A 24,852-nucleotide genomic window follows, 5' to 3' on the forward strand; every position below is an offset into this window, starting at 1 on the left:
ATAGATTTTTGTTTTGCTTTTACCATGAGGTTCTTATATAGCAGTCTATATATATATATGCACTTGTTTTAAGTTGCTGATCTCTTAATTTCAACTCCGTTTTAGATACCCTGCATTTATACTCCCATCTCCTCATGATTACTGTTTTTGGTATATTTTCCATCTAATTGTTCTGTGTATCCCTTAATTGCTTACTGTGGATACAAGTGATTTTTACTACTTTTGTCTTTTAACCTCCCTGCTAGCTTTGTGTGTGGATGATTTCCTTCCTACCTTTACTGTGTTTGCCTTTACTAGTGAGCTTTTCCTTTTTGTAATTTTCTTGTTTCCAATTGTGGCCTTTTTTTTTTCCACCTAGAGAAATTCCTTTAGCATTTGTTGTAAAGCTGGTTTGGTGGTGCTGAATTCTCTTAGCTTTTGCTTGTCTGTAGAGCTTTTGACTTCTCCATCAAATGTGAACGACAGCCTTTCTGGGTAGAGTATTCTGGTCATAGGTTTTTCTCTTTTATCACTTTAAGTATATCATGCCACTCCCTTCTGGCCTGTAGAGTTTCTGCTGAAAAATCAGATGATAACCTTATGAGAATTCCCATGTGTGTTATTTCTTTTCCCTTGTTGCTTTTAATATTCTCTCTTTAATTTTTGTCATTTTGATTACAATGTGTCTTGGTGTGTTCTAATGTGGGTTAATCCAGTATGGGACTCTCTGCACTCTCTGGACTTGGGTGAGTGTTTCCTTTCCCATATTAGGGAAGTTTTCAACTGTTATCTCTTCGAGTATTTTCTCAGGCTCTTTCTCTCTCTCTTCTCCTTCTGGGACCCCTACAATGTGAATATTAGTGCATTTGGTGTTGTCCCAGCAGTCTCTTAAACTGTCCTTATTTCTTTTCATTCTTTTTTCTTTATTCTGTTCAGTGGCAGTGATTCCCACTACTCTGTCTTCCAGCTCTGATCAGTTCATATGCTTCATTTAGTCTACTATTGATTCCTTACAGTGTATTTTTCATTTCAGTTATTGTATTCTCCAATTGTTTTTTTGTTCTTTATATTTTCTTTGTTAAAAACTTTTATTTCTCGCTCTGTGCATCCATTCTTCTCCTGAGTTATTTGATCATCTTAACGATCATTACTCTTAACTCTTTCTCAGGTGGATTACCTACCTCCACATCACTTAGTTCTTCTTCTAGGGTTTATCTTGTTCCTTCATCTGAAACATATTCTGCTGTCACTTCATTTTGTCTAAATTGCTATTCGTATTTTTATGTATGTGGTAGGTTAGTTACATTTCTCGACCTTGGAGAAGTGGCCCTCTGTGGGGGACATCCTATGTGTCCCAGCAGTGCACTCCCTTATTATCACCCAAGGGCCAAGGGCCAGCTGGTCCCAGGGTAGGGTCTGGCCTGCGTTTGCCGACTCTGTCTGCAGGCCGCAGAACTGTAGTTTTCTTGCTTCTCTTTGTCCCCCGGTGGGTGGGGCTGGTCTAGAGGCTTGTGCAGGCTTCCTGGTGGGAGGGGCCTCTATCTGCCCCTTGGTGGATGGTGCTGGGTCTTGGTCTTCTAGAGATGGTGGGCAGAGCCATGTCTAAGGACGTGTGTAGAGGTGGCTGTGCTCACGAAGACTTTAGGCAGCCTGTCCGCTGACGGGTGGGGCCGTGTTCCTGCCCTGATGGTTGTTTGGCCTGAGGCATCCCAACACTGAAGCCTACAGGTTGTTGGGTGGGGCCAGGTCTTGGTTCCAAAACGACAGCCTCCAGGAGAGCTCACACGGATGAATCCTCCCTGATATGTCTGCCACCAGTGTCTATGTCCCCAGGGTGAGCCACAGCTGCCCCCCACCTCCCCAAGAGACCCTCCAAGACCAGCAGGCAGGTCCAACCCAGGCTCCTATTGAATTATTGCTTTTGCCCTTGGTCCCAGTGCACGTGAGAATTTATGTGCACCCTTTAAGAGTGAAGTCTGTATTTCCCACAATCCTATGGAGCTCCTGCAATCAAGCCCTGCTGGCCTTCAAATCCAGATACTCTGGAAGCTCCTTTTCCCAGTGGCAGACTCCTGGGCTGGGGAGCCTGATGTGGGGCTCAGAGCTCTCCCTCCTATGAGAGAACCTCTGTAATGTAATTCTTCTCCAGTTTGTGGGTCACCCACCTCGGGGGTATGGATTTGATTGTATTGTCAGTCTGCCCCTCCTACTGGTCTCCTTGTGGTTCCTTCTTTATGTCTTTAGTTGTAGAAGATCTTTTCTGGAAGGTTTTAGTCTTTTTCAGTGATGGTCATCCTGCAGACTGTTGTGATTTTGGTCTGCTCGTGAGAGGAGGTGAACTTAGGGTCCTTCTACTCTGCCATCTTGGCAGCTCTTCTATAACTTATCTAGTTCTGGAGGCTGAGGTCAGGGTACCAGCGTGGTCAGGTAAGTGTCCTCTTCTGAGATGCAGACTTATTTTATGCTCACATAGTGGAAGGGTTAGAAATTCCAGTTTTCTGAAGAGCATAGATACTAGTTTAGATTAAGCTATGTGGATTTAGCAAGGCATGAATCACTTTATTGCAACCTGCCAAACACCAGGCATAGTGTGTGTGGATATATGTGTGTGTATGTATATATATTTTATTTCATTTAATCAAAACCTGTGAGGAAGACTGAATCATTTCCGTTTTAGAGCTGGAGAAACAGACATAAGAGTTGTGATTTTCTTAGTAACTTCAAGTCCAGTGCTTTCATAGCAGTTCAGCTCAGTAGTTAAGAGCTTGTGCTTTGAGAATCAGAGACTTCCTGGACCAAATCCTGGCTCCTACACTTACTGCATATCCTTGGGCAAGTTATCTATGCCTCATTCTCCTCAAGTATAAATGAGAATAAAAATACCTTTTAAGGGTATTGGGAGGCATCAGTTGATACACGGTTATTAGGACAGTCCCTGGCACATTGGCATTTTCTGTTTCCTACTTTTATGCAGACATAGCAGGAGGACTAAGGAAGAAGCTAGTTTTGGACACGTGTGGCCGGAGAGTGTTACTCTTTGTGTTACCACTTTTCCCTGTGTTCTCTGGTCAGAATGTACTTGGGAGAAGCCTTTGTACTATGGATGTGGATGGGAACTTTAGAAGGAGTATGAGCATGGTCTGGCACTGGTGGCTAGGTCCTGTCCCTTCAGTAACCTAAACCACCAGGGAAGTACCACTACTGTTTGGTCACACTGTCTCTTAAACTGTGAGCTTCTTGGAGGGTGGAATCATGCCTTTGGCTTTAAACACTTAGGACCTAGCAAGGATGATGCTTCCCATGTGTTAGGTGCTGCACAAATGTTTCTGGAATAAATAGGAGTGCCCGTGTGCCTTTCCCTATGGTTAGGAATAGGATTGCTTTATGTGGGAGGCCTACTTGGCCAGGAGGGTTAAAACAAAACTCAAGCACCTGAACTATGCCCTGATTCTGGGCTGCTGAGGAAAAAAAGGTGGTAATGTCTATGAGAATTGTTTTTCCCCCATGAGGCTTTAAGCTGGATATAAAATTCTGGTAACTGAGCTGTTTAAGAGGGAACTTTATAACATCCATTTCTATTCCCAGGTTATAGAAATTCAAGACCCAATCAATCCCCCCAATGGGTATCACTACCACCTTCTGTGGGAAGTGTGGCTTTACTCTTGGTACAATCGTCTTTTTGGCTTCTCATATTAAAGAGTTTGAGAGGGCAGCTCCTCTCTGGAATCAATTAACCTTATTCATGTTAATGCTTGTGTTTTGTAGCAGATGAATCCCTTGGCCAAAATTTTAAAGTAAAACTGCTTCAGTTGAACAGTATGTGTACTTCCAATTTGAAAACCACAACCCTAAGTCAGTAAACCACGTATCATTCCACACCTAACAGTGTGAAATTAACTGAAATTGAACACTTCCAAATCTAACTCCAGCGGGCCAAGATACATCTGTCCATCCTTTTTCTGTCCCTCTACATCATCCTTGAACCTGAACCTAAGACTTATTCATCTGGAACCTCAGGCCTGATTAATGAAATTTCCGCACTCTAATTCTCCACTGAATATTAACTCATTTAGGGGCTCCCTTTTCATCTCAGATGAACAAATTGTTGACTTCGCTTTTTTTGCTCAGAAACCAGTAAGACCAAAATTTACATATAATTCTACTACTTACTACCTAGTGTATCAAGAAATGGTGAGAAACAAGACCAGATTAGTATTACCTAAATACTTTTAGAAGGTTTTAATCATACTTAGAAGTTAAGCAGTATGGATATATGGCAGGGGAAGGGAGAGATTGACTGGAAGAAGACAGCTTGAGGGACCCAGGAAATAGAGGTCAGGTATCAGTGATGGCAACCTGAAAGACCTCAAGCCAGAGATAAGATTTATATGACCAAACTGTGGAGAAGAACTTATACAAATATCTTTCTTTCATTGGCTATACTTTCATTGTCATTTTTTCCACTGTAGATCCTAGCTAATAAAGGGCCTAAGGTATTAATGGTTTCAAATTAACACAACCAACTGAACAGCACATACTTGGTGGCTTGTAAGTGAAGACGGTGCACACTATACAGCTGGTTGGTCACTCTGTAAGTCCTAAAAGTCCTAAAATTTAGGAGGACTGAACTTAAGGATGAGAATATGAAAGAGTGGTAATGGAAGTGAGTGAGAAGGCACATATGTGAAGTAGTGACTACAGCATTTTGGTAGAGGCTTGTGTTCCCAGCCTTCTCCATCATACCAAATTAGAGCACATTTAGAGAAAAACCTGAGACTGGAAAGCTTGGACATCAAGGTAGGGTTTATTAGTACTTGCATACTTTCAATGTTTAAGAATCACAGCATCTATGAGTAAAAAAGGCACACAGGTTATTAGTAACTGAATTTACTAGTTTTCCTAAAGCTGGATCTGGAAGCCACACGTTCTGGATACAGGATTTTAGGCAATTGAAATCCCTCAGTACTTCACTTCACAAATTGAGTGAATGATAAAACAAACTCCCTTACTGTCTGCTTGTGTGGGTGATAATGGCTATGAATGTGCTAGCAAAAATAAGAAAAATACAAATATAAGTACTGAGATCTATTTTGGGTCCTTCCATTTCCAGCCAGAAGCATGGCGATTCTATTTTCTACATTCAGCACTTTGCATCATCAAGAAAGACTTCTCTTCTCCTCCTCCTTGGCAGACTGCTTTCAACAGGAGTATGGCTACCTTGAGAACAGGAGCCATAAACATTATCCTCTGAAACAATCTTTACTTTGATTGAATAAGCTTTAGAGTTTTTGAAAGTTAGAAATCAAGTCTTGGGATGATGACTTTTTTCCTAGAGCATAATGTAGTCTTGATCACTCTTTTTGGTATGTGACAAGCCTTCTTGCTTCAGATTTTAGGAATGGATAAGAAGCTCCAAGACTCATTATTTAGAGAATACTTTATTAGTTTCTGTAATCAAACCCATGTAGATAAGACCTTACATATTTAATACAGTGCGTTACCCCTATACAAATGGAAAAAATTATGTTTAATGTTTCTAGACCAATATGGCTGTTGATTTCTGTACAATGCCAACCCAACACGGTACAACTGGGATACTTCTCCAAAGTTGACAGCACAGCTAAAGTTTCCAAAAATTCAAATTATATATATATGTATATATATATATAGATAGATTTATTTATTTATATAAAAAGACCAATAGCAGTATGTTATGCATCAATAGCAGCAACAGCTTTTCCAGGTTCTGCAGTCATCTGAACAAAATTATAGAGACATCCAGCGCACTCCATTAAAAAAAAAAGTAAAAAACAAAACCTCAGAAAACAGCAAATTCTGTTACTGTTGTGGTACCTGGCACCATTTTTTTTTTTTTTTAATTAGCTTCTCAATTATCATCTGGAAAGAAAACATTCTAGAATAACGTCATTAAAAACAGATCTGATAAAGCACGGTCACTACTACGTATCATAAAGCAGGTACAAGATATTTTACATTCACAGAGGTATGATACAGTACTGTCCTACATCTATAATACTAGAGGATATAATTAAAAAGGCATTATTTGAGACTTGATTCTACTTTTCCAGCAGAGGGCCCAAAGGATGGTTATAACACAGCTCTAGTGCAGAAATGCACCTTCTTAGATAGGATTTCCTTTCTTTAGTGGCACAGTTCTAGGTACTCACTGATCTTCATGAACATCAGCTAAAAACCGTTTTAAAAAATAAAAAAAACTACTGGATTCATACAAAGATGACTGAGTAGAGGCAAGCAAGATTCAACCTAACTAGTATTTGACCAACTCTGTTGTGTCTGAACCGTAAGAGCTCCACGGAAGAAAGAAAATGCCAAGTAGCACATCAAACCTTTGGGCCACAACCAAAACACAGCATCTTTTCAAACAGAAGCAGTAGCCAAACACTGCCCACCTGGATATGTTCAAGGATGCTGACGACAATATTTCATCATCTGCTCACTCATTCAGGAAGAAGGGGAGATCAGTTACTGTACTTTGATTGTGTTCAACTCAATCACCACGTTACAAAAATAGCAAGCTGCCATAATAAAAAATAAGGCTCCTCTATCCAGCACCAGTTATCTTCTGTTCTTCACCACCAAGCCTATAAATGCTATAACCATATCCAAAGAACATAACGGAGCAAAGAAACCACGTCTGATGTCTTAGCTGGGATCATTGCATTGTTCAGGCTGAGCTATTCCTCTGTGATGTTACTGCCCTCACATTTCTGGTGTTTCATCTAACCATAAGGATTTTAGTTCTAAATTATATGCACTCAAGGAATGTGTGCACATATTCGTATATAAATTTCTGACTGAAGATGCATGGCCATCAACAGAATGCATGTTATATAGTAGGTGCAAGCTGGCAAAGCCTCATTTTTACTGGTGCAGCAGCTGGGTGTCAGTGTAAATTGCTCCTATGTCCCTTGTGCACCTCCAAGCTCTGGACAGGATAACGTCAGAGACCATTTTACCCCTTTGGCTGCTGGCATTATCTGACTTCATCCTCCCTCTTTCCCCTCTCCCTTCCCCCAACCCCCTGCAACAGCCCACAGCCTTTAGGATTTTGTTTCTTCGGTTTTGATTGCCTGAGGTTTGATTGGTCCAGTTCTAACAGGTTTGGTGGCTATGGTGGGTGCAGGGGGTGGCTTTTCTTCTACTTTTTCCTGACAGACACCAGGAGGGTCGGTCAGTGTTTCAGGAGGTTTACTTGAATCATTGTCCACTTTCTGGGCTTTGCCTCCTATCTGTTTGTTCTGTTGCTGTTCAGAGAAGAACCGCTGCGTGGACTGAAGAACCTCTGCTCTCTGCTTTGCCTTAAAAAATGAGAAACAACAACTGAAAATGCTACAGTATTACCAAAGCTTGTCAATCAAGCTCAGTTCAAATTCTTTTACCAATCACAAATCAGTTTTCCCCATGTTGGTTTGGCCCCAAAGTACCTCACTGATCTTTTGGCTTTTAATGGATAGATTTCTTCCTGTTTTTGAAAACATTCCATGTGATTTAAAAAAAAAATTAAAAAAAATATAAAAAGAATAGGACCACCTCCCACCATCTTTTCAAAGTTTGCCCTTTTATAAAATAATAAAATAGAAATTGTTGTTGGTTTGTATCTTTTCTGGAACAAAGCTTATTGATATTAAATTTTATTTAGGGAGGCTGCTTGCAAATTTGAAAACATATATGTAATACTTAAAACTTCTAGTTATCAATATGTGGTCTACAATAAAATGAAAAGGAAGCACTTATATTGTGGCATTACCAACACCTAGGACCAAATGTCTTGTGGCTGAGTCCTCTTCCCACAGCTCTCTTCTGCAGGGGAAGAGCATCAGAAATTAGTAACTACAACTTCACTTGATCACTAAGTTCTGATAGCTCCTACCACATTCTGAGCTGGTAAAATAATTTCCTAGTTTTATTGACTCTGTGCCCCCACAGAATATACTTACGTCAATCTGTAAATTATACCATTGTATAACATACACAATTAAAACTAAAGTTTCTACACCTCTTGCATATAACAAAAGCCCTTCATGTTCTATAGGTAACCTGTACTATATTCAAAGATCTGAAGCAATTTTCATGAAATCTGTATCCTTCCCCAGCCCATTCATTATTAAGCTCTAATGTCATTTCCAACATGGGGATGTATGAAAATCAAGTGCCAAGAAGGCAAGAGAACTGGAAACCAAGGCCAAATGGTTTCCAAAGATTTCTACACATACTAGTATTTTTAATAGTTATGAATGGATGGAAATCCTAGGCACACAGCCTATTTTAAAATGGGTAACATTTAACAAGCATTTCACTGCAGGGCAGTCTTTAAATCTGATTACTCAGCATCAGAAACAAGGGATATCCACCCAGAAAGAAACTTTACTCAGTCAACCGAATTTTCTAGCAGGATTGTCACAAACATGTTTCTAATTCAGAGTAAAGCATTTACTATGGACATTTCCCATTTGAAAGCAGTAAGCTTTTCTTTGTTCTTGTCTGACCTGATATATAAAGTGACAAAATTGGCAAAATTATTAAGACCTCTGAAGTTAAGTGTAGAAACAGAAATAAACTGATTCAGCTAGCTGTACAGGCAGACAGGTAAGGTTTATGCTATAAAAACTGTCCCCACACAGACTCCTAAAGGCACCCTTCTGCATTAGCAAACCTCAAGTTTATCAGCGCCTTTTATCACGAAGGATCCCAAAGTGCTTTTTGAGTTCTTCATCTACACTATACAATCTGTTGTGGAATATGGCTGTCTCAGGTGGCAGGCAAAAAAAAGGGTATGAAACCAGTTTGAGAAGAAAACTATACTTGGATGACTCATGAAGGAAGAAAAATCAAGATAGGTAAATGCCTCACCCATTCCAGAGTTTTCACATAACCATGATTTATATCTTGGGATGGGGGGATGGGGGTGGGGTGGAAAGGGAGAAAAAAAAAAAAAGAAAATGGGGAAGCCTATAATTATTCATATTACTTATTTGCTCTTCCAAAAAATGTAGCAGCTAAACTTAGATCTCCCTCAAATATTTATTTTGTAAGCAATTCATTTGGCCACAGAGTTTAAAATGTTAACTTGTTTGCTGACTATAGCTGCAAAAAACAAAAAACAACAAAAACATTAAAAAAAAGAAAGAAAAAAGTGTGGGGAGGGTAGGGAGAAAAAAAAGAAATTAAAAAAGGGGGGCGGGGTAGGATGAATAAAAGTAGTTAGTTTGGTTAAAAGTCTGCTAAGACAATGAATGCCTGGATATGCAGTTATGGGTCCAGAGGCATCTTAAGACATGGTTCAGAGACAGATTCTTGCTCTGTTGGCTGTTAACACTGTACTAACCTTCATGTCTTGTTCAGCCTTCAACGCAGCCTGGGCCTGATTACCTCTGACTCCAGATAGTGATCCACAAGGACCCCTGGCTACATGTGGCAAACGAGCATGGCTCATGAGGCCTGTGGTCAGCGGAGGAGGCATCTGACTGGCCAGTGCCATTGGTGGCCTCTGAACAGGCGCTGGGAAGGTGTTAGTATGTGGGGCTCTTACCAATGGAGGGACCAGGTTAGGCTGAGAGAGAATCTGAGTGAAAAAAACAAAACATACAACATTGAACTGTTAAAAAAAGAAAAAATTTGCCAACTAGACCAGGTTGGCTTATCCCAGAGTAAATCTGTGCCCATTCTGTCAGTGAAAGGAAGTGTATGGGTTTGTGCCATTCTATTACAAGGACCAAGAACAAATGGGCCATGCTTGGAGAATCTAACCGAAAAATTAGGCAAAGCATGCTATGGCACTTGAGTTGGTTCTAGCATTTCAGCTACAAATTCTGAAGGGGAGACAGAAAGGCTATTAATTAGGATATCTTTAAAAAAAGATATAACTGCAGAAAAGGCACATACCTATACCAAATATAATCTGAAGATAAATGAAAATAATACTAATTCAACAAATATATGAGAGTGCTTATTAACTTTAGTTAGTCCTTCCATATGATTAGCAAAGGGAAGCCAACATTTTTACACATACAATAGAACACCTTTTTGAATTTCCAGCTCAACTACATATAGTTATCTTAAAAAAACAAAAACCAACCCCCCCACCCCCCAACTTTAAAACTAGAAAACGTTAAGCACTGGGACCCTTCTCTGAAAAGTCATCTTCAAAAAGATAAAAGGATCAGGACTGAAATGAATGATCAGAGCTGTGTGGGGAATCTTATGACTATATTTCAATTGTCTGCTTTAGAACTATATGGTTACTACTTGTGTCTAGCTAAAGATTGTAGAGAATATATTTGAATGTCATAAATTTACTAAAAACTGTTTCTAAACTGGTTATAATACGGCAAGATTATTAAATCAGAGAATTAGCCAGATTAGCAATCACCTGCAAGTAAATAATACTCATTTCTCACTTATATCTGCCCACCTGGGGTGCAAACTGTGTAGGAAAAGGTTGTGTCATTCTCACAGTGGCAGGGGCTGACTGGAACTGCTTCTGATAGACAATGCTGTTCATTTTGCTGGACTGGCTGTTCGGACTTGTGGAAGTAGCCCTTGGAAAGAAGCCATCACTGGTCAGTACGGTAGTGCCACATAAATGATGCTGTTAGATTTTTAGAGACATTGCTCTTGGTAGATTCATCATACTTGGTAGTTGATGCAAATTTACCAAGGTGAGTTACCAAACATTATGGTGGTAATGAAGAGACACTGGAGGTGCAGATGTGAGAAAGCACACTAGCTAGATTTTCCCTGGGTTAGATTTTTTTTTCTTAAAATAGAGTACAGCAAATACATTCTTAATAACTTAATAGCTTAACATTTTGGTAAAACTATCAGAATGTCTTATACTTACTATAGGAAAAGTGGCATTAAGTATCTAACAAACAAATGGTGCTCAGTTATTCGGATATTCTATAAGCAAATTTAAAGGCCCATTTTACCGGAAAGGACTAGACGTTGGTGTGGTGCTTCTACCGCTGATTGGAGGTGTGCCTGGTTTTATATCAATGCCACTTCCAAAGGCTTTTAGTTCCATTTCAGACATCTGAGAAAGAGCATAAAGTAAACTTAATATTTCTGCAATTCCATAAACTAAAGTGCTGTGTTTAGTATTCTATATATGATAACTTCATCTGGCAAAGTGCAAAGAACCTTAGTACAAAATTCCTCCACAAAATTTATGAATTCTTTGTTATTAGGTAAAAACCAGAGGGGACCAAACACATTAACAGAGAGTAGATAAAAAATAAGTATATTGAGTTTGACATTTCTTGGAGGGTGGTAAAAACTGATGCATTTTATTTTTATATACTACACAGATGCATATCTAAACTCATGGCCTTAAATTCTCAAAGAAACTGCGTAAATTTCTCTTCACTTACTTTTCCTGTGGTTGCGATCATGCTGTGCTGTGTTCCAGCAGGGATTAATCCCCTGAAAGGCTGGCTTACTTGTGCAGGACGACTCATGCTCTGGGCCTGTGCTTGTGGGGTGGTATGCTGTAATGGGGGCTGAAGAGTCTGAGGCAGAGCAATTAAAGGCTGCCCGGTGGATCCAAAATTAGGCAAGGAAAGCTGGGAGGCTGGTAAAGGTACTGTAACCTAGAAAATAAGCAAACAGAAACTGTAACTATTTGCTCAGACCTGTTGTATATCCCTTTTACTATATATTATACATGACTCTTCAAATACTTTTGAGTAATGTTTTAAACAGAATACTTCAATCTATTACTATATTTCACATATAAATAGTTTGCTTAGTGACTATCTCCATTCTTTTATTAAATGTGCAACAATAAAACAGATTAGCAGTAGAGAAACTATACATATAAAATAATTATGACTATCTTTGAATTAACCCATAGTACATGCCTAATAACCACAAAATACAATAAAATTATGAATATACAATTTAAGAAACCAGTTACAACTTTCATTTTTATAACAGACATTTTTATACTGTTTTCAGGTGTGGTCAAAATGAGCTTTGACAAAAAAATAGTCTTTCAGTTTTCATACAAATAATATTTAATTTGAATGTCAATGTGGTGATATTTTTTGAATTCTCACCCCCTAAAATAGCCACCAAAAATAGTTATGAGAAAATGACTAATGGCTTGCCTCTCTCCTCCAGCCCTCTACCAACTTTCAAAGAGTAAGCTGATTAATGACATTGCCAGAGGAGATAGTTTCATAAAAATATACATTTTCCACTGAAAATTATTATTACATTCATATACTTAAGAAATGTGTTTGTCATTTTTACTGTCATAATTCTGCCACACAGTCCTATGTATTATATTAACCGGTGTGGTGGTCTTCAGGGTCTTCCTTCACCTCTAGCACGAATGGGTAAAGCATTTATCACACTTACATGTAACTGCATATCCTGGACAATGGTTTTCAAATTTTTACATTTGTGGAATCTTTTGTTAAAATAAATGATTACACAGAAATCCATTTTAAAAAGAGGTAAAAAACATAATGGATTGAAGTGGGGGTGAGAAGAGGGGTGGTATAGGACTGAAACATGTCCCACTACTAGTGGACCCCATGGAATTCCGAGACATCTCAGAGAGAAGTCTGAAACCACTGCACCACTTCCCCATCTTGGTTCTATTTAAATTCCCCATCAATAACAAAAGCAACAGCAACAGCAACAGCAGCAACAACAACAATAATAGTAAAGAAAATTGAGGAAATTTACCATGCCATAGTTTACCTGCTGGAGAGCACTTGGTGACTGGGCAGTGTTATAAAAATTTGTCTGACCAGGCTGTTGTACTTGTCCAGAATAAAGATTTGAAGCCTGGGTAAGATTCGCTCTAGCCTAGAAAATATTTTGTAAGAAGTTAAGATTGAAATATTTTTCAGTTCAGATATCAAGATCATGACTTCAAAGTAAGCTCTAAGAATTTTAGCATTAGATAGAAAGGAAGATCTTATTTTTTCCACTGTGCCATTTAACATTTTTTCTTTCAAAACTGTTTTCTTAAATAATTTGCTGCATAGGAATACAAAGACAGTGCATGATTCTAGCTCCTGCCTTACCTGGAGAAGATGTGTATCAATCAGTTGGGAACCCCCTAGTCCTGATGCCTGACCCAACTGATGTTCATACAGTATAGGAATAGGCTGAGTATTTGAAGTTTGCTGAAAGGCAAGACCCGACTGTGCCTTGGCAAGTTCCTGGTGTTGGACAGCTGGGAAGTTGTGGATGGCAGTACCAGAAAGTACCACAGATGGCTGGGATAGACTGCTTTGCATGAAGGCTGGCTGAGATCTACAGAAGTATTAAAGAGAAAAGGCTTGTGTTAGAAGTTAATTCTATCTGGAATCTTAAGAATGAGTATCTCAAATGACCAAATACTCTAATCAGCACAATTAAAGAGGCAGAGTGTGTCTAAAGCACTTGTTTCAAGATTTAGAGCCCTGTATACAGCAAAGCTCCCCATGTAAAAGTTCTGGGAAAAGGCTTGCTCTTCCTGAGGAAATGGTAAGATTTCCTTCTCTTTAACAATGAGAATAATTCTCTTTTCATGTGTTCATTAGCCAGCTCAGAACCAAATCTGCTGTTTTTCTCTTTGGTATTGACATTCTATTCAAATTTATAGACCCCAATAGCTCTGACTTTCGTTATTCGTATTTCATTACTTCCACATATATGTGTGTGTATATACATACATACATATATATGTACATATATTTTTCCTCTAAGAGGTCTCAAGACCTCTATGGAATGAAGCAGAGTAGTAGTTAGCAACAAGATTACCCACAAAATTTTGTTTTGTTAATTGAGGTATAAGGGACTTATAACATTACACTAGTTTCGGGTGTACAACATAATGATTTGGTATTTGTATGTATGCAAAATGATCACAATGAGTCTAGTTAACATCTGTCACCACACAGTTACACATTTTTTTCTTCCTTGTGATGAGAACTTTTTAAGATCTGTTCTCTTAGCAATGTTCAGATATGCAACACACTATTATGGTCAAAGGGTATAAACCTCCCATTATAAAATAAGTCATGGGGATGTAATGTACAGCATGGTGACTATAGTTAATAATACTGTACTGCACATTTGAAAGGTTTCAAAAAAAATACAATGCTGAAATCTAACCTTAGACTGCCCTATTATTTCTGGGATGGAGGCGTCCAATCTTTACACATGTGACAGGAACAAAACCCATTAAGCAGGAGCACTAGTCTAGGGTCACAAGTATTCTTTACAATGTCCACTTATAATCTGTTTCAAATATAAAATGTAAAACATAAGCATACTGTTAAAACTACCCTGGTCCTGGCAGAAATTAATTCAAGGATTCCCTGTTAATAAACACTATGCTAGTTACGTTCAGAACAAGAAACAGCAGAATGATGCGGTAGGGATACAAACAACTACTTTCAAAGTTGAAACTGGTGCCTTCCAAGTAGCCATTTGCCACAATTACATATACAGCTTATATTTCTATTGAACAGGTCTGGTCTTAAAAAGTACATCTTCTGGGGCTTCCCTGGTGGTGCAGTGGTTGGGAGTCTGCCTGCCAATGCAGGGGGACATGGGTTCGTGCCCCGGTTTGGGAAGATCCCACATGCCACGGAGCAGCTGGGCCCGTGAGCCATGGCTGCTGAGCCTGCGCACCCGGAGCCTGTGCTCCGCAACGGGAGGGGCCACAACAGTAAGAGGCCCGCGTACTGAAAAAAAAAAGTACATCTTCCAAGGCAATTGTTAAAATGGGGGTTACAAATACAGAATTGCATTGCTAATCCATCTCCCATGGCTATGGAAGACCTTACTATTAATTACTAAACTCTTTTTAACAGAGCTGAAAAGTAGCAAACTTTTCAACAATGTTTCAAACAGCCAGTACCAATTAAAAGGAGATTAGTTCTGAGATTAAATCTATTTGCTATATCTAAATCTACTGAAGTTTTAAAATTTTAATTTTTTTTTTAAAAAATAAATTTATTTATTTATTTTTGGCTGTGTTGGGTCTTCGTTTCCGTGTGAGGGCTTTCTCCAGTTGCGGAGAGCAGGGGCCACTCTTCATCGCGGTGCGCGGGCCTCTCACTGTCACGGCCTCTCCCGTTGCGGAGCACAGGCTCCAGACGTGCAGGCTCAGTAGTTGTGGCTCACAGGCTTAGTTGCTCCACGGCATGTGGGATCTTCCCAGACCAGGGCTCGAACCCACGTCCCCTGCACTGGCAGGCAGATTCCCAACCACTGCGCCACCAGGGAAGCCTTAAAATTTTAATTTTTACCACAAATTTCAAGATAACCTCAAATTTAATAACATGAAAGAGATTGCCTATAATTCCAGTTGGGGTAAATAATTTTACTTGTAGTGAGAGAGAATTTCTTGGAATAACCAAACCCAAACTGTCATACTATACCATTACTCTGGTATGACAGAATAATACCAGAAAATAAAACATACTATATAATTATACAGATGTACTAAATTCTACTGAATAATCTTTAATAAAAAATGAAGTGAGAGCCACATTTATTAAGTTTACTAATAACTCCGTTCCTTTGAGAAAGTTTGATTAGCTGAGCCTAGCTTCTTTAGGAGTAAAACGTAATCTGAAAGAAATGAGCTGTATCAATTGATGCAAAGTTTAATCTATAAAGTATGGAAATTCTACCTGAACCACTTAAAAAGCAAAATTCCAAAAGGAAATGCCTAGTTTTGCAACCTTCTTTACAGTAAATGTCCTGAAAGGAATTTTTCTTTTTTTTAAATATTTATTTACTTATATATTTATTTGGTTGCACCAGGTCTTAGTTGCAGAAGGCAGGCTCCTTATTTGCAGCTCACGGGCTCCTTAGTTGCGGCAGGCGGGCTCCTTAGTTGTGTCATGCGAACTCTTAGTTGCAGCATGCATGTGGGATCTAGCTCCCTGACCAGGGATCGAACCCGGGCCCCTGCACTGGGAGCGTGGAGTCTTATCCACTGCGCCACCAGGGAAGTCCCTTATTTTTCTTTTTGATGGTTTAGGGCCATTACCATGAGTATCAATGACAGGTATACCATGATGATGACTGAGTTATGCCATGATCACTGCTGTCATTCAACTCTTACCCCACCCTTCCACTCTCATTAAGTTGGAGATGAGAGACACCTGGGTTAAATCCAGGCTCTGCCACTTATTTTCAGTGTAACATTAGGATAAAATACCAAAGAATCCAAAAACAAAACAAAAAAAACCCCCACAACTTCTTCGAATGTCAAATGGGGATGACTTAATCTACCTTATATGGTTTTGTGAAAACTAAATAAATTAGTGTATGTAAAGGGCTGAATAACTATCATATATAAAGAAGTTCAATAAAGATCAGTTTTCATTACTTGCTTAACTGCAAAGATAACTTACAGTAGTGAATCTTTCAAAACAATGGTTTCTTCTACACTACAGAGCATCACCACTCATCACCACTACTTCTATTCTTTGACACTCTACTCTCTCGCTTTTATTATATTTCACCCTGGCCTCTGCCCCCTTACATACTGTAATGATATCTGCCATGCCTCAGCTCTTACACAGAGCAGGTCTGGATTTAGAGCTGTTAGCAGCGAGATGGCACTCAAACTTTCAGGTCCTTTAGCAGGTATTTTCTGTGATTTCTAATTGTTATAGGACTGCTGTTAGCCTCTTCTTCAAGACGCTTTGACGATTCACTTTGTTCAATAAAGACTGACAGAAATTACCAGAGGCTGAAGTTCATGACATATACTCAACACAATTATTTAATGTAGTTTGTAAGAGGGTCATTGAGTTTTGGAGGGGAAGGAGGGAGTAGAAAGGATATGGCAAGAAGGCTCAGCAATTACATTGTTTCCAACATCACAGACATAATTTTAAAGCTTTTACCTATATGGTTGAAGTGAAGAACTGAATAGTTCCTGAGCCTGGGAAACAGCAGGTCCAGCACCCAAACTTAGCTGGGCTTGATGCTGCCCTTGCAGTGGTGCATAAATAGGGATTGGAATCTGCTGAACTGAAGTTGGCTGCAATGCAATGAAAAAAACAATATATGAACACCATATACACAAATGACAACACCTGGAAAATAAACATTCGAGATATGAAACAAAAGATTAATGCTATGTATCAGTTCCTTTTTAAAACAAAACCAAATGTAAACATCTAAAATTTCTTTTCAATACATTACTAGTTCTACATTGAGCCCCCAAATACTATCACACCACAAAAATGCAAAGAAACAAATACAGAATGGAAGAAGCCTGTGATACTTACCTGAGAGAGACCTGGTTGGAAGCCTTGTTGCTGAGCCAAGGATGGTGGAGCCAATCGTGCATGTTGGGTATTGAATAAATGACTTGTGTCCATATAGAAAGCTGGGATTTGAGCTAGATTGGCAGGAAAAACAAGCAGCGATGAGTGTCTAAACTTCAGAATTTTCCAAATAGTAACAGAAAACCCAAAAAGCGGATTTCAAATAAAGTGAGCCCTCTGAAAATTAATACAGCCAAGGAAAAACTAGAAATGTGGAAAGATACAAATGCAAAAAGATGTAAAACTTCTTTCAGACAGGTATATGCAAAATTAAAACAATGAAACTCTAGAACTTGTGAAGGCAGACGAAAATAGACACTCTCATACAGTGCCGCCACTGCAGTATAAACTAGTAAAATTTTACATAATCCACTAAAACTGAAAATGAACCTACCTGTTTACCAGCAAATCCACTCCAATTTTAAATCTACCAACTAGAATTTAGCAAAATATTTCAAAAGAATTGACATTTAATAATTGAAAGAATTTGGTATAGATTCTTAACAGATTTCTTCTCTATGTTTATACTCACTACTTTGTATTATGCTGTTTCTATATAATAGTATGTTTGGGAGAACTTCCCATGTTGTTTTTAATTTATTATCATTATAAACAATACTGCAATGAATGAACACCCTGATACATATATCTCTGATTAATAAGTAAGTTTACCAGTACAATAAGATTCCCAACTATGAAACTGCTACTACAGTGACTATGTACACATAAAATATCCTGAGATACTTTTCTAAAAGAATTCTGCCAATTTATATGCTCACTAGCAATGTACTTTTTTTTATTATTATTTTTAATTTTTTTTGCGGTACGTGGGCATCTTACTGTTGTGGCCTCTCCCGTTGCAGAGCACAGGCTCCGGACCTGCAGGCTCAAAGGCCATGGCTCACGGGCCCAGCCGCTCCGCGGCATGTGGGATCTTCCCGGACCGGGGCACAAACCCATGTCCCCTGCATCGGCAGGCGGACTCTCAACCACTGGGCCACCAGGGAAGCCCAGCAATGTACTTTTAAGAGCCTATTAATAATACCTGTGGATCCTTATCGATAGTGGGTATTAAATATGCTGGGTATTATCAATCTTCCTAATATTTCCCACATGGAAAGACAAAAAATAGCCTCACTGTCCTTTTACTTTGAATTTAAATCATTAGTGAGCTTGAATATTTTTCAAATGCTTATTTACTATTTAACTCAGATTAACATTGTGACATTTAGTAGGACAAGTTACCCCCTGCCAATAAATATTTTTTTCTCTTTTTTGCTGTTCTTAGGTTTATTCTTCCTCATGAACTTTATCATCAATTTGTCAGGTTTCAGATAACAAACTCCAGTTATCTGTAGAGGGTTGGTTCTAGGACCACCCCCCAGATACCAAAACCTGCAAATGTAAAATGGGGTATATCATTTGCATATAACCTAAGCACATCCTCTCATATACTTCATTTTTTAATTATTTCCAATTTGTTTATTTATTTATTTTTGGCTGCACTGGGTCTTTGTTGCTGCGCGCAGGCTTTCTCTAGTTGCAGAGAGCAGGGGCTACTCTTTGTTGCGGTGCGTGGGCTTCTCATTGCAGTGGCTTCTCTTGTTGCGGAGCACGGGTTCTAGGCACGTGGGCTCTAGAGCACAGGCTCAGTAGTTGTGGCACACGGGCTTAGTTGTTCTGTGGCACGTGGGATCTTCCTGGACCAGGGCAGGCAGATTCTTAACCACTGCGCCACCAGGGAAGTCCCCTCTCATATACTTTAAATCATCTCTAGATTACTTACAATACCTAATACAATGTAAGTGCTATGTAAATAGTTACCTGTGTGCAGAAAATACAAGTTTTGTTTTTTAGAACTTTGTGAACATTTTTTTCGAATTACTTTCAATCCACAGTTGGTTAAATCGTAGACTCGGAATCCATGGATATAGACTGTACTGGACACTAATATGTCTATTATATATATAACATATGTGTAAGAAACAATTGCCACACACCCCAGAATGCTTGCCAAGGAGAGACAGCACTCAATTCTATGAGGAAACAAATTTGCAAAGCAGATCAAAAAATATTTAAACTTGAAAGGTAAGGGAAGAGAGAAAAAAAAGCATTAAAACGTCTTCATTTTCTAAATTCCTTATATTCAAACATCTTACCTGCTGCAGACTGAGACACATAGACTTGTGGACTCTGTTGCTGCTGGGCAATAAGGGAAGGCATACAGCTTAACTGTGAAAAATGACTTGCAGAAGGCAGGCTGCTTGTCTGTAATTGTTGGGGTTTCACTTTACAAATATTAGGAGGGTCTGATGTGGTTGTAGATTTTGTACTTAAAGAAGAGGTAGTATAGGTACCAGCTCCTACATTCGGGGGAGGGATAAAATAAGGGTGAAATGTAGCATATTTTAAAGTACCACTGATGTTCACAGTAAACTCAAGCACCAACCAGAAACTGGAAAATTAATATTTATGCCCACTGTGTACTTATTAGGCGCTTATATACGGTACCTCAGACAACAAGTGGATATGAGGGGGCTTGTAAAAGGAAGACACATTTATCAGATGCAAATAAGACTATAAAATCTGGAGAAATATAAATACAAAATTAAAATGAGGAGAAAATTTAAAAATAAACTCACAAAATAAGGAGGCTGAGAGCCTACAACATTGTTATAGTTTAGCCTCAAACTAATATTTAGTTTTTTAATCATCACAAAGGATAATCAAGAGCTTCATTCATTTATGGTGAGGCATAAATATTAGCACAAAATGGGCCTTGAGAGATCACAATTGCTCCTAAAAAGTCACATAAACTTAAGGTTAGAATTTTTTTCCTCTTTCTGGCGAAATACCTTAAGGATAATCTTTAGAAGTTCACTTATTTATAAATAAATATTTGAACATCTATTAAAGGCCAGGCATAGACATAAAAACACAGAAGGATAAACTGCCTTAAGAATAATTATTAATGTAATATAAAAATTTAATGTAAATTGCTCCTATAAAGTCATATAAACATAAGACTATTCCTGTCTCTCCTTGTATATATACCAGCAAAAACTGGTATTTAGTGATACGTTAAAAACAAGACAAACTATTAATAATACTAGAGCAAATGACAATATAGGTATTTGATTCAAAAGTGTGATGTAGTAGTTATTATTTTCAGATATCAAATGATGTTCTAAGAGAGGACCAAGACTGAGGTACCTCTGTTCTTGCACTTGAACCTACCAGTAGGATGACTAGCCAAGAAGATCCTTGTTAGAAGTTTATCCTAGTTGAGGGGAATGTGGGGAAACTAGACCCAAAGGAAAGGAAGTAGTTGGGTTCCAAAGAAAAAACTAGGAACCTCCCTAGTCCCTTTATTTCCTAATCTTCCTACCATACACTCCTCCTGGTTCCTTTATAGCCTCACCCCCTATCCACCCAAGTAGTCTGGGGCCCAAGCTGGTAAGCATAATGAAGATGCCTTGGAAATGGGTGATGGGGAGTGCCTGAAAGGGTTTAAAGAGGGAAGAAGTACAGTTGGAATACTCTCTTTTGATTTGAATATCTGGGCTTGTCTTAATACATATATCTGATTCCAGATAATGTCAAAATAACTATAGTACAACCTCAGTCCTTTTGGTGCTTGAAAATAGCACAGAAAGCCAGAATACTCAAAATCATTACTGCATTCATTAAATGAGAACTAGCCAAAGCAAGTAAATTCTGTGCTGTATATATTTTACATGTATTGGAAAGGAGTTTCCCGACTGTTTTGGAAACATTAGAGAGTATTAGGAAAGCTTAAAACGAATTTCTATTTTCAGTAGAAGAAACATGGTTATACATATGGTAAAAGGGTATACCTTCTTAGAGTCAAATATTTCAGAAACATCTCTGGTTCTTTAAGAATGATAAAGCCCCACAAGAAATATAGTTCAATGAAAGGATTACACACTAGAGAAACATTTAAGAAAGAAAAACATCTTTTAACTTGGGATGCTGATGGACTTTCCTTTAAAAAACAAAAACAAAAACAAAACCCCGAAACTAATGGATATCATTTACTCAAATAACACAGACTGGAAATTCTCTACCTGTAACTCTTCCCCAGAAAATATGTTAAACCAACAGACTTAGGCCAAGAGCTCCTTCAAATTAGATACAGATCACACAAAACTTAAAAGCTTTGTGATTCTGTGTTATTTCCGAGTTGGTCTAATTAGCTCTATGAGTTAAATAATAAAAATTAAAAGGTGAAATTTATAGAAAAATTTAGAGGAACAAGACAGAAAATTTCCCACCAATTCCTTACCCGTATGTGTATTGGGAGTTGGGGTGGGAAGAAGAGAGGGTCAAGCGAAGTATTTTAGTAAGCCATCATTAAATATTTGCCAAATTAAAATTGGGAGAGGGCAAGAGAGGGGAGGGAGGGAAGAAGTTTATAAACCAGCTGATAATTATCTCATGTGCAATCTTCTGTCTTTTACAAATAATACTTTGAGGGATAGTAAACAGGAAAAGATCATAAGAAACTTTAAATAATTTAAGATATTTAAAGAAAAGGTACAAGACCTCTACCTGATAGTGAAGTTGTGGGAGTGACTGAAGCAACAGGAATCTGAGGCATCGATGCACTTGAGAATGAATTGTAATTAGCAGTGCTTGGTCCACTGGCACTACTGCTGACTCCACTTGCGATTGGAGGTGCTGTGGAAGTTACTGGAGATCCCTTTTCCCTAACATTTGGAGAATTTTCCCATGCCTTACGTGCAGACTCCATCTGCAACCAAATGAACATTTTTTAAAGCCAAAAAAAAAAGAAAATCACTATGCTAACAAAACTAATACACATATATAAACAAATACATATACATAAATGTGTTCCAACTATAACCTTTCAAAAACCACATATAAAGATTAGGACCATAAGGCTTTCAAAGCTTTCATGTTCTCTTTTATCTCTACTCCTTTACTCAAATTGGAGGCAGTGGGCTTTAATTATGTCTCTATAGAGAACTTGTTGAAAGCTTTGGCAAACAGGTCAGTGAAATATAGTCACAGCTCTTGTATCATCTAAACCTGAGTCCCTATTCCTACCAGTGAATAAGGAAATGGAAATACCATGTCCCTTTAGGACTGACATAAGGCTCTGATTCTAGTAGGAAAGACACTAAAGGCCCTCCATTAAATAAATATCCATTCTCTCCAGTCTTTCTTTTTAAACCAACAGTTCTCAAATGGCAAGTGACAGGTACCTTTTGTTTGGCTGTTTTATGCTCAGTGTTTTAAAAGGCAGTGTAACCAGACAGGTTTTAGGCTTGGGTACAGTAGAAACACTTCTTGTTTCACCTCCAGACCCCATCAAGCATTTTGGGTTCTGACTGCCACCATTTGTATTTGTGGCTGCTGGTTTTACCTGTAGGCTTAGTTTAATCTATCTAGAGCTATTCAACAGACAGACAAATGCAAGCCACATATAATTTTAAATTTTCTAGTAGCCACACTTTAAAACATAAAAATAAAGAGGTAAAACTAATTTTGGTAACATATGTTATTCAACCCAATATATCTACAATAATAATTAAAACCTATAATCAATACAAACATTGAGATGTTTTAATTAAAAAAATTAACATTTCAGATCCACCATCTATTTAATTTTAAACTTACAGCACACACCTCAACTTGGATTAGCCACATTCAAGTGCTCAATAACTACATGTGGCTTGTGGATACTGAACTGGAGAGCACAGATGTAGATCCTCAACTATCCTGAGGCTCCTTGAACAGGAAAGGAACAAACAGAGAGATTCTGAAGTTTTTAGTTCTACTAGTCAAAATACTGAGCTGAGAGGAAAAATCTAAGATAACCTATAAAATTCAGCTGCAATGACTTACACCAGGGTACTTTTCACAAATAAGATTTAAAAATACCACTGTTGGGAAGTTTGTAGGTCTCTGAAGTACCAACTTTAAAAATTTCAACCTGATTTTAAGTATTTGAGAAGTATCACATATCTCCCTACTTTTCTGTTAAAACACACACTATATATAATATAACCTCTTCTTGATGGCTAATATCATTACTACAAATTCAAAACATAGGACACTTTTAGGTTTACTTGACTCTTTCCTTTTCCTCACAATCACCTTGCTGGTTTCAAATGTATTTTATTTTAAAACAAAAGTCTTAGGGGGTAAGAAACAAAAACAAAAAACCCCCACACCACCACTTAGCAAGTTAGACAAAATGCAATTTGCTTGTACAGTCTGAGATTTTATAGCTTAGAGCAATGTTATAGACTACAATGCCTTTACAACCAGTTTTGTTGTATGGGAAATACATAAATTATAGGTTATCAATCTTACATAATACTTAAGCCATATACAGTGGTTTCATTTCATTTCTTAAGCAGCATGAAAATTTAGATTCTAATTTTGGAAATTCAAGGAAACTAAAAAGTATAATTACTTAACTACATTCATTTTTCCTTTTGGCAAGTATACTGTTGACAATACCCATATAATAGAAATTTCCATACTTCATAAATTACTCAAATAAAGGTGTCCAAAAAAAAGTGAAAATAATTGACAAGGACCTACTGTATAGCACAGGGAACTCTACTCAACATTCTGTAATAACTTATATGGGAAAAGAATCTGAAAAAGAATGGATATATGTATAGGTATAACTGAATCACTTTGCTCTACACCCAAAACTAACAAAACATTGTAAATCAACTATACCCCAATATAAAATAAAAATTAAATTAAAAAAGTAAAAATAAACCAGAAAAAGCCTTAAGCTAATACAATTTAATTTAAATTTACTTTAATTCAAATGCATATTATTTCTTTTTGGGGTGTTAAAAACATTAAGTGAAAGGCAATGAGGAAAGGCTTTCTGAAGAATCAACAACTGGCCTGAAGAATAATTAATGATGATATTGTATTTGCTTATGCGAAATGAGACTGCCTTAAGCAGAATAACGGTAAAAACCACATGTAAGATATAGTATGAAACACAGGTTAAGACAGTCATTCAGGTGGAAAAACAACAAAAAAGGCTGAGTAGGAACTGGCAGTAAACAGTAAGAACTGGGTAAAGATGGAGATGACACAAAGCAGAAGCGGTTGTCTTGTAAAATCTTATAGTCTCAAACTTGTATTTAAGCAGCTTCTTAAAAAGAAGTTGGGGGTATTAAAAAAAAGTTGGGGGGGGCAAGGGGACAAGTGGTCAGGAGGCTGGAGAATCAAACAGAAAGAGTCTAGAAATAAACACTGGTCACATTATTAAAAAAAACTTAGTTACTCCCTCTCCTGAAGATCATCAAAAAGATTCACTGGCAACCAGTGTAGCATTAGAAAGCCCTGCTACAGTAGAGGATAAATACTTGCCCAGGTTATGAAACTAAACAAACAGCACCAAAGAGATAAATAAATGCAGTTAAAAAAAAAAATCCTCACTTAATTCCACATCTGTACTTTTTAACCACTGACTAATCTTGAGGTGAACAACTGATTTAAAATACTCTCAAATAAC

The 24,852-nt window shown here is 37.9% G+C and overlaps 1 protein-coding gene across 15 annotated transcripts in view; it reads right to left on the reverse strand.

Annotated features, from left to right (window-relative positions):
• Positions 1 to 4,764: 4,764 nt before the first annotated feature.
• PRRC2C (proline rich coiled-coil 2C) overlaps positions 4,765 to 24,852 on the reverse strand; it is a 99,095-nt gene continuing 79,007 nt past the window's right edge. For 6 of the 15 annotated variants that reach the window (XM_027086331.1, XM_027086327.1, XM_027086329.1 and 3 more), the window contains 11 exons: positions 21,888 to 22,089; positions 19,475 to 19,678; positions 17,277 to 17,389; positions 16,890 to 17,026; positions 13,059 to 13,290; positions 12,715 to 12,837; positions 11,391 to 11,609; positions 10,950 to 11,053; positions 10,433 to 10,559; positions 9,347 to 9,583; positions 4,765 to 7,319 (listed from right to left, as the gene is read on the reverse strand). In XM_027086331.1, coding sequence (XP_026942132.1) covers positions 7,062 to 7,319; positions 9,347 to 9,583; positions 10,433 to 10,559; positions 10,950 to 11,053; positions 11,391 to 11,609; positions 12,715 to 12,837; positions 13,059 to 13,290; positions 16,890 to 17,026; positions 17,277 to 17,389; positions 19,475 to 19,678; positions 21,888 to 22,089 — 1,956 coding nt within the window. In that variant the 3' untranslated portion in view covers positions 4,765 to 7,061. Of the gene's footprint in view, positions 7,320 to 7,768; positions 7,822 to 9,346; positions 9,584 to 10,432; positions 10,560 to 10,949; positions 11,054 to 11,390; positions 11,610 to 12,714; positions 12,838 to 13,058; positions 13,291 to 16,889; positions 17,027 to 17,276; positions 17,390 to 19,474; positions 19,679 to 21,887; positions 22,090 to 24,852 lie in introns of those variants that run through there. The other 9 variants (XM_027086330.1, XM_027086328.1, XM_027086337.1 and 6 more) reach the window with 7 other exon arrangements.

Source organism: Aethalodelphis obliquidens, unplaced genomic scaffold (assembly GCF_003676395.1).
Source record: "Aethalodelphis obliquidens isolate GAN/ISIS:26980383/991018 unplaced genomic scaffold, ASM367639v1 scaffold55, whole genome shotgun sequence".
Lineage (NCBI taxonomy): Eukaryota > Metazoa > Chordata > Mammalia > Artiodactyla > Delphinidae > Aethalodelphis > Aethalodelphis obliquidens.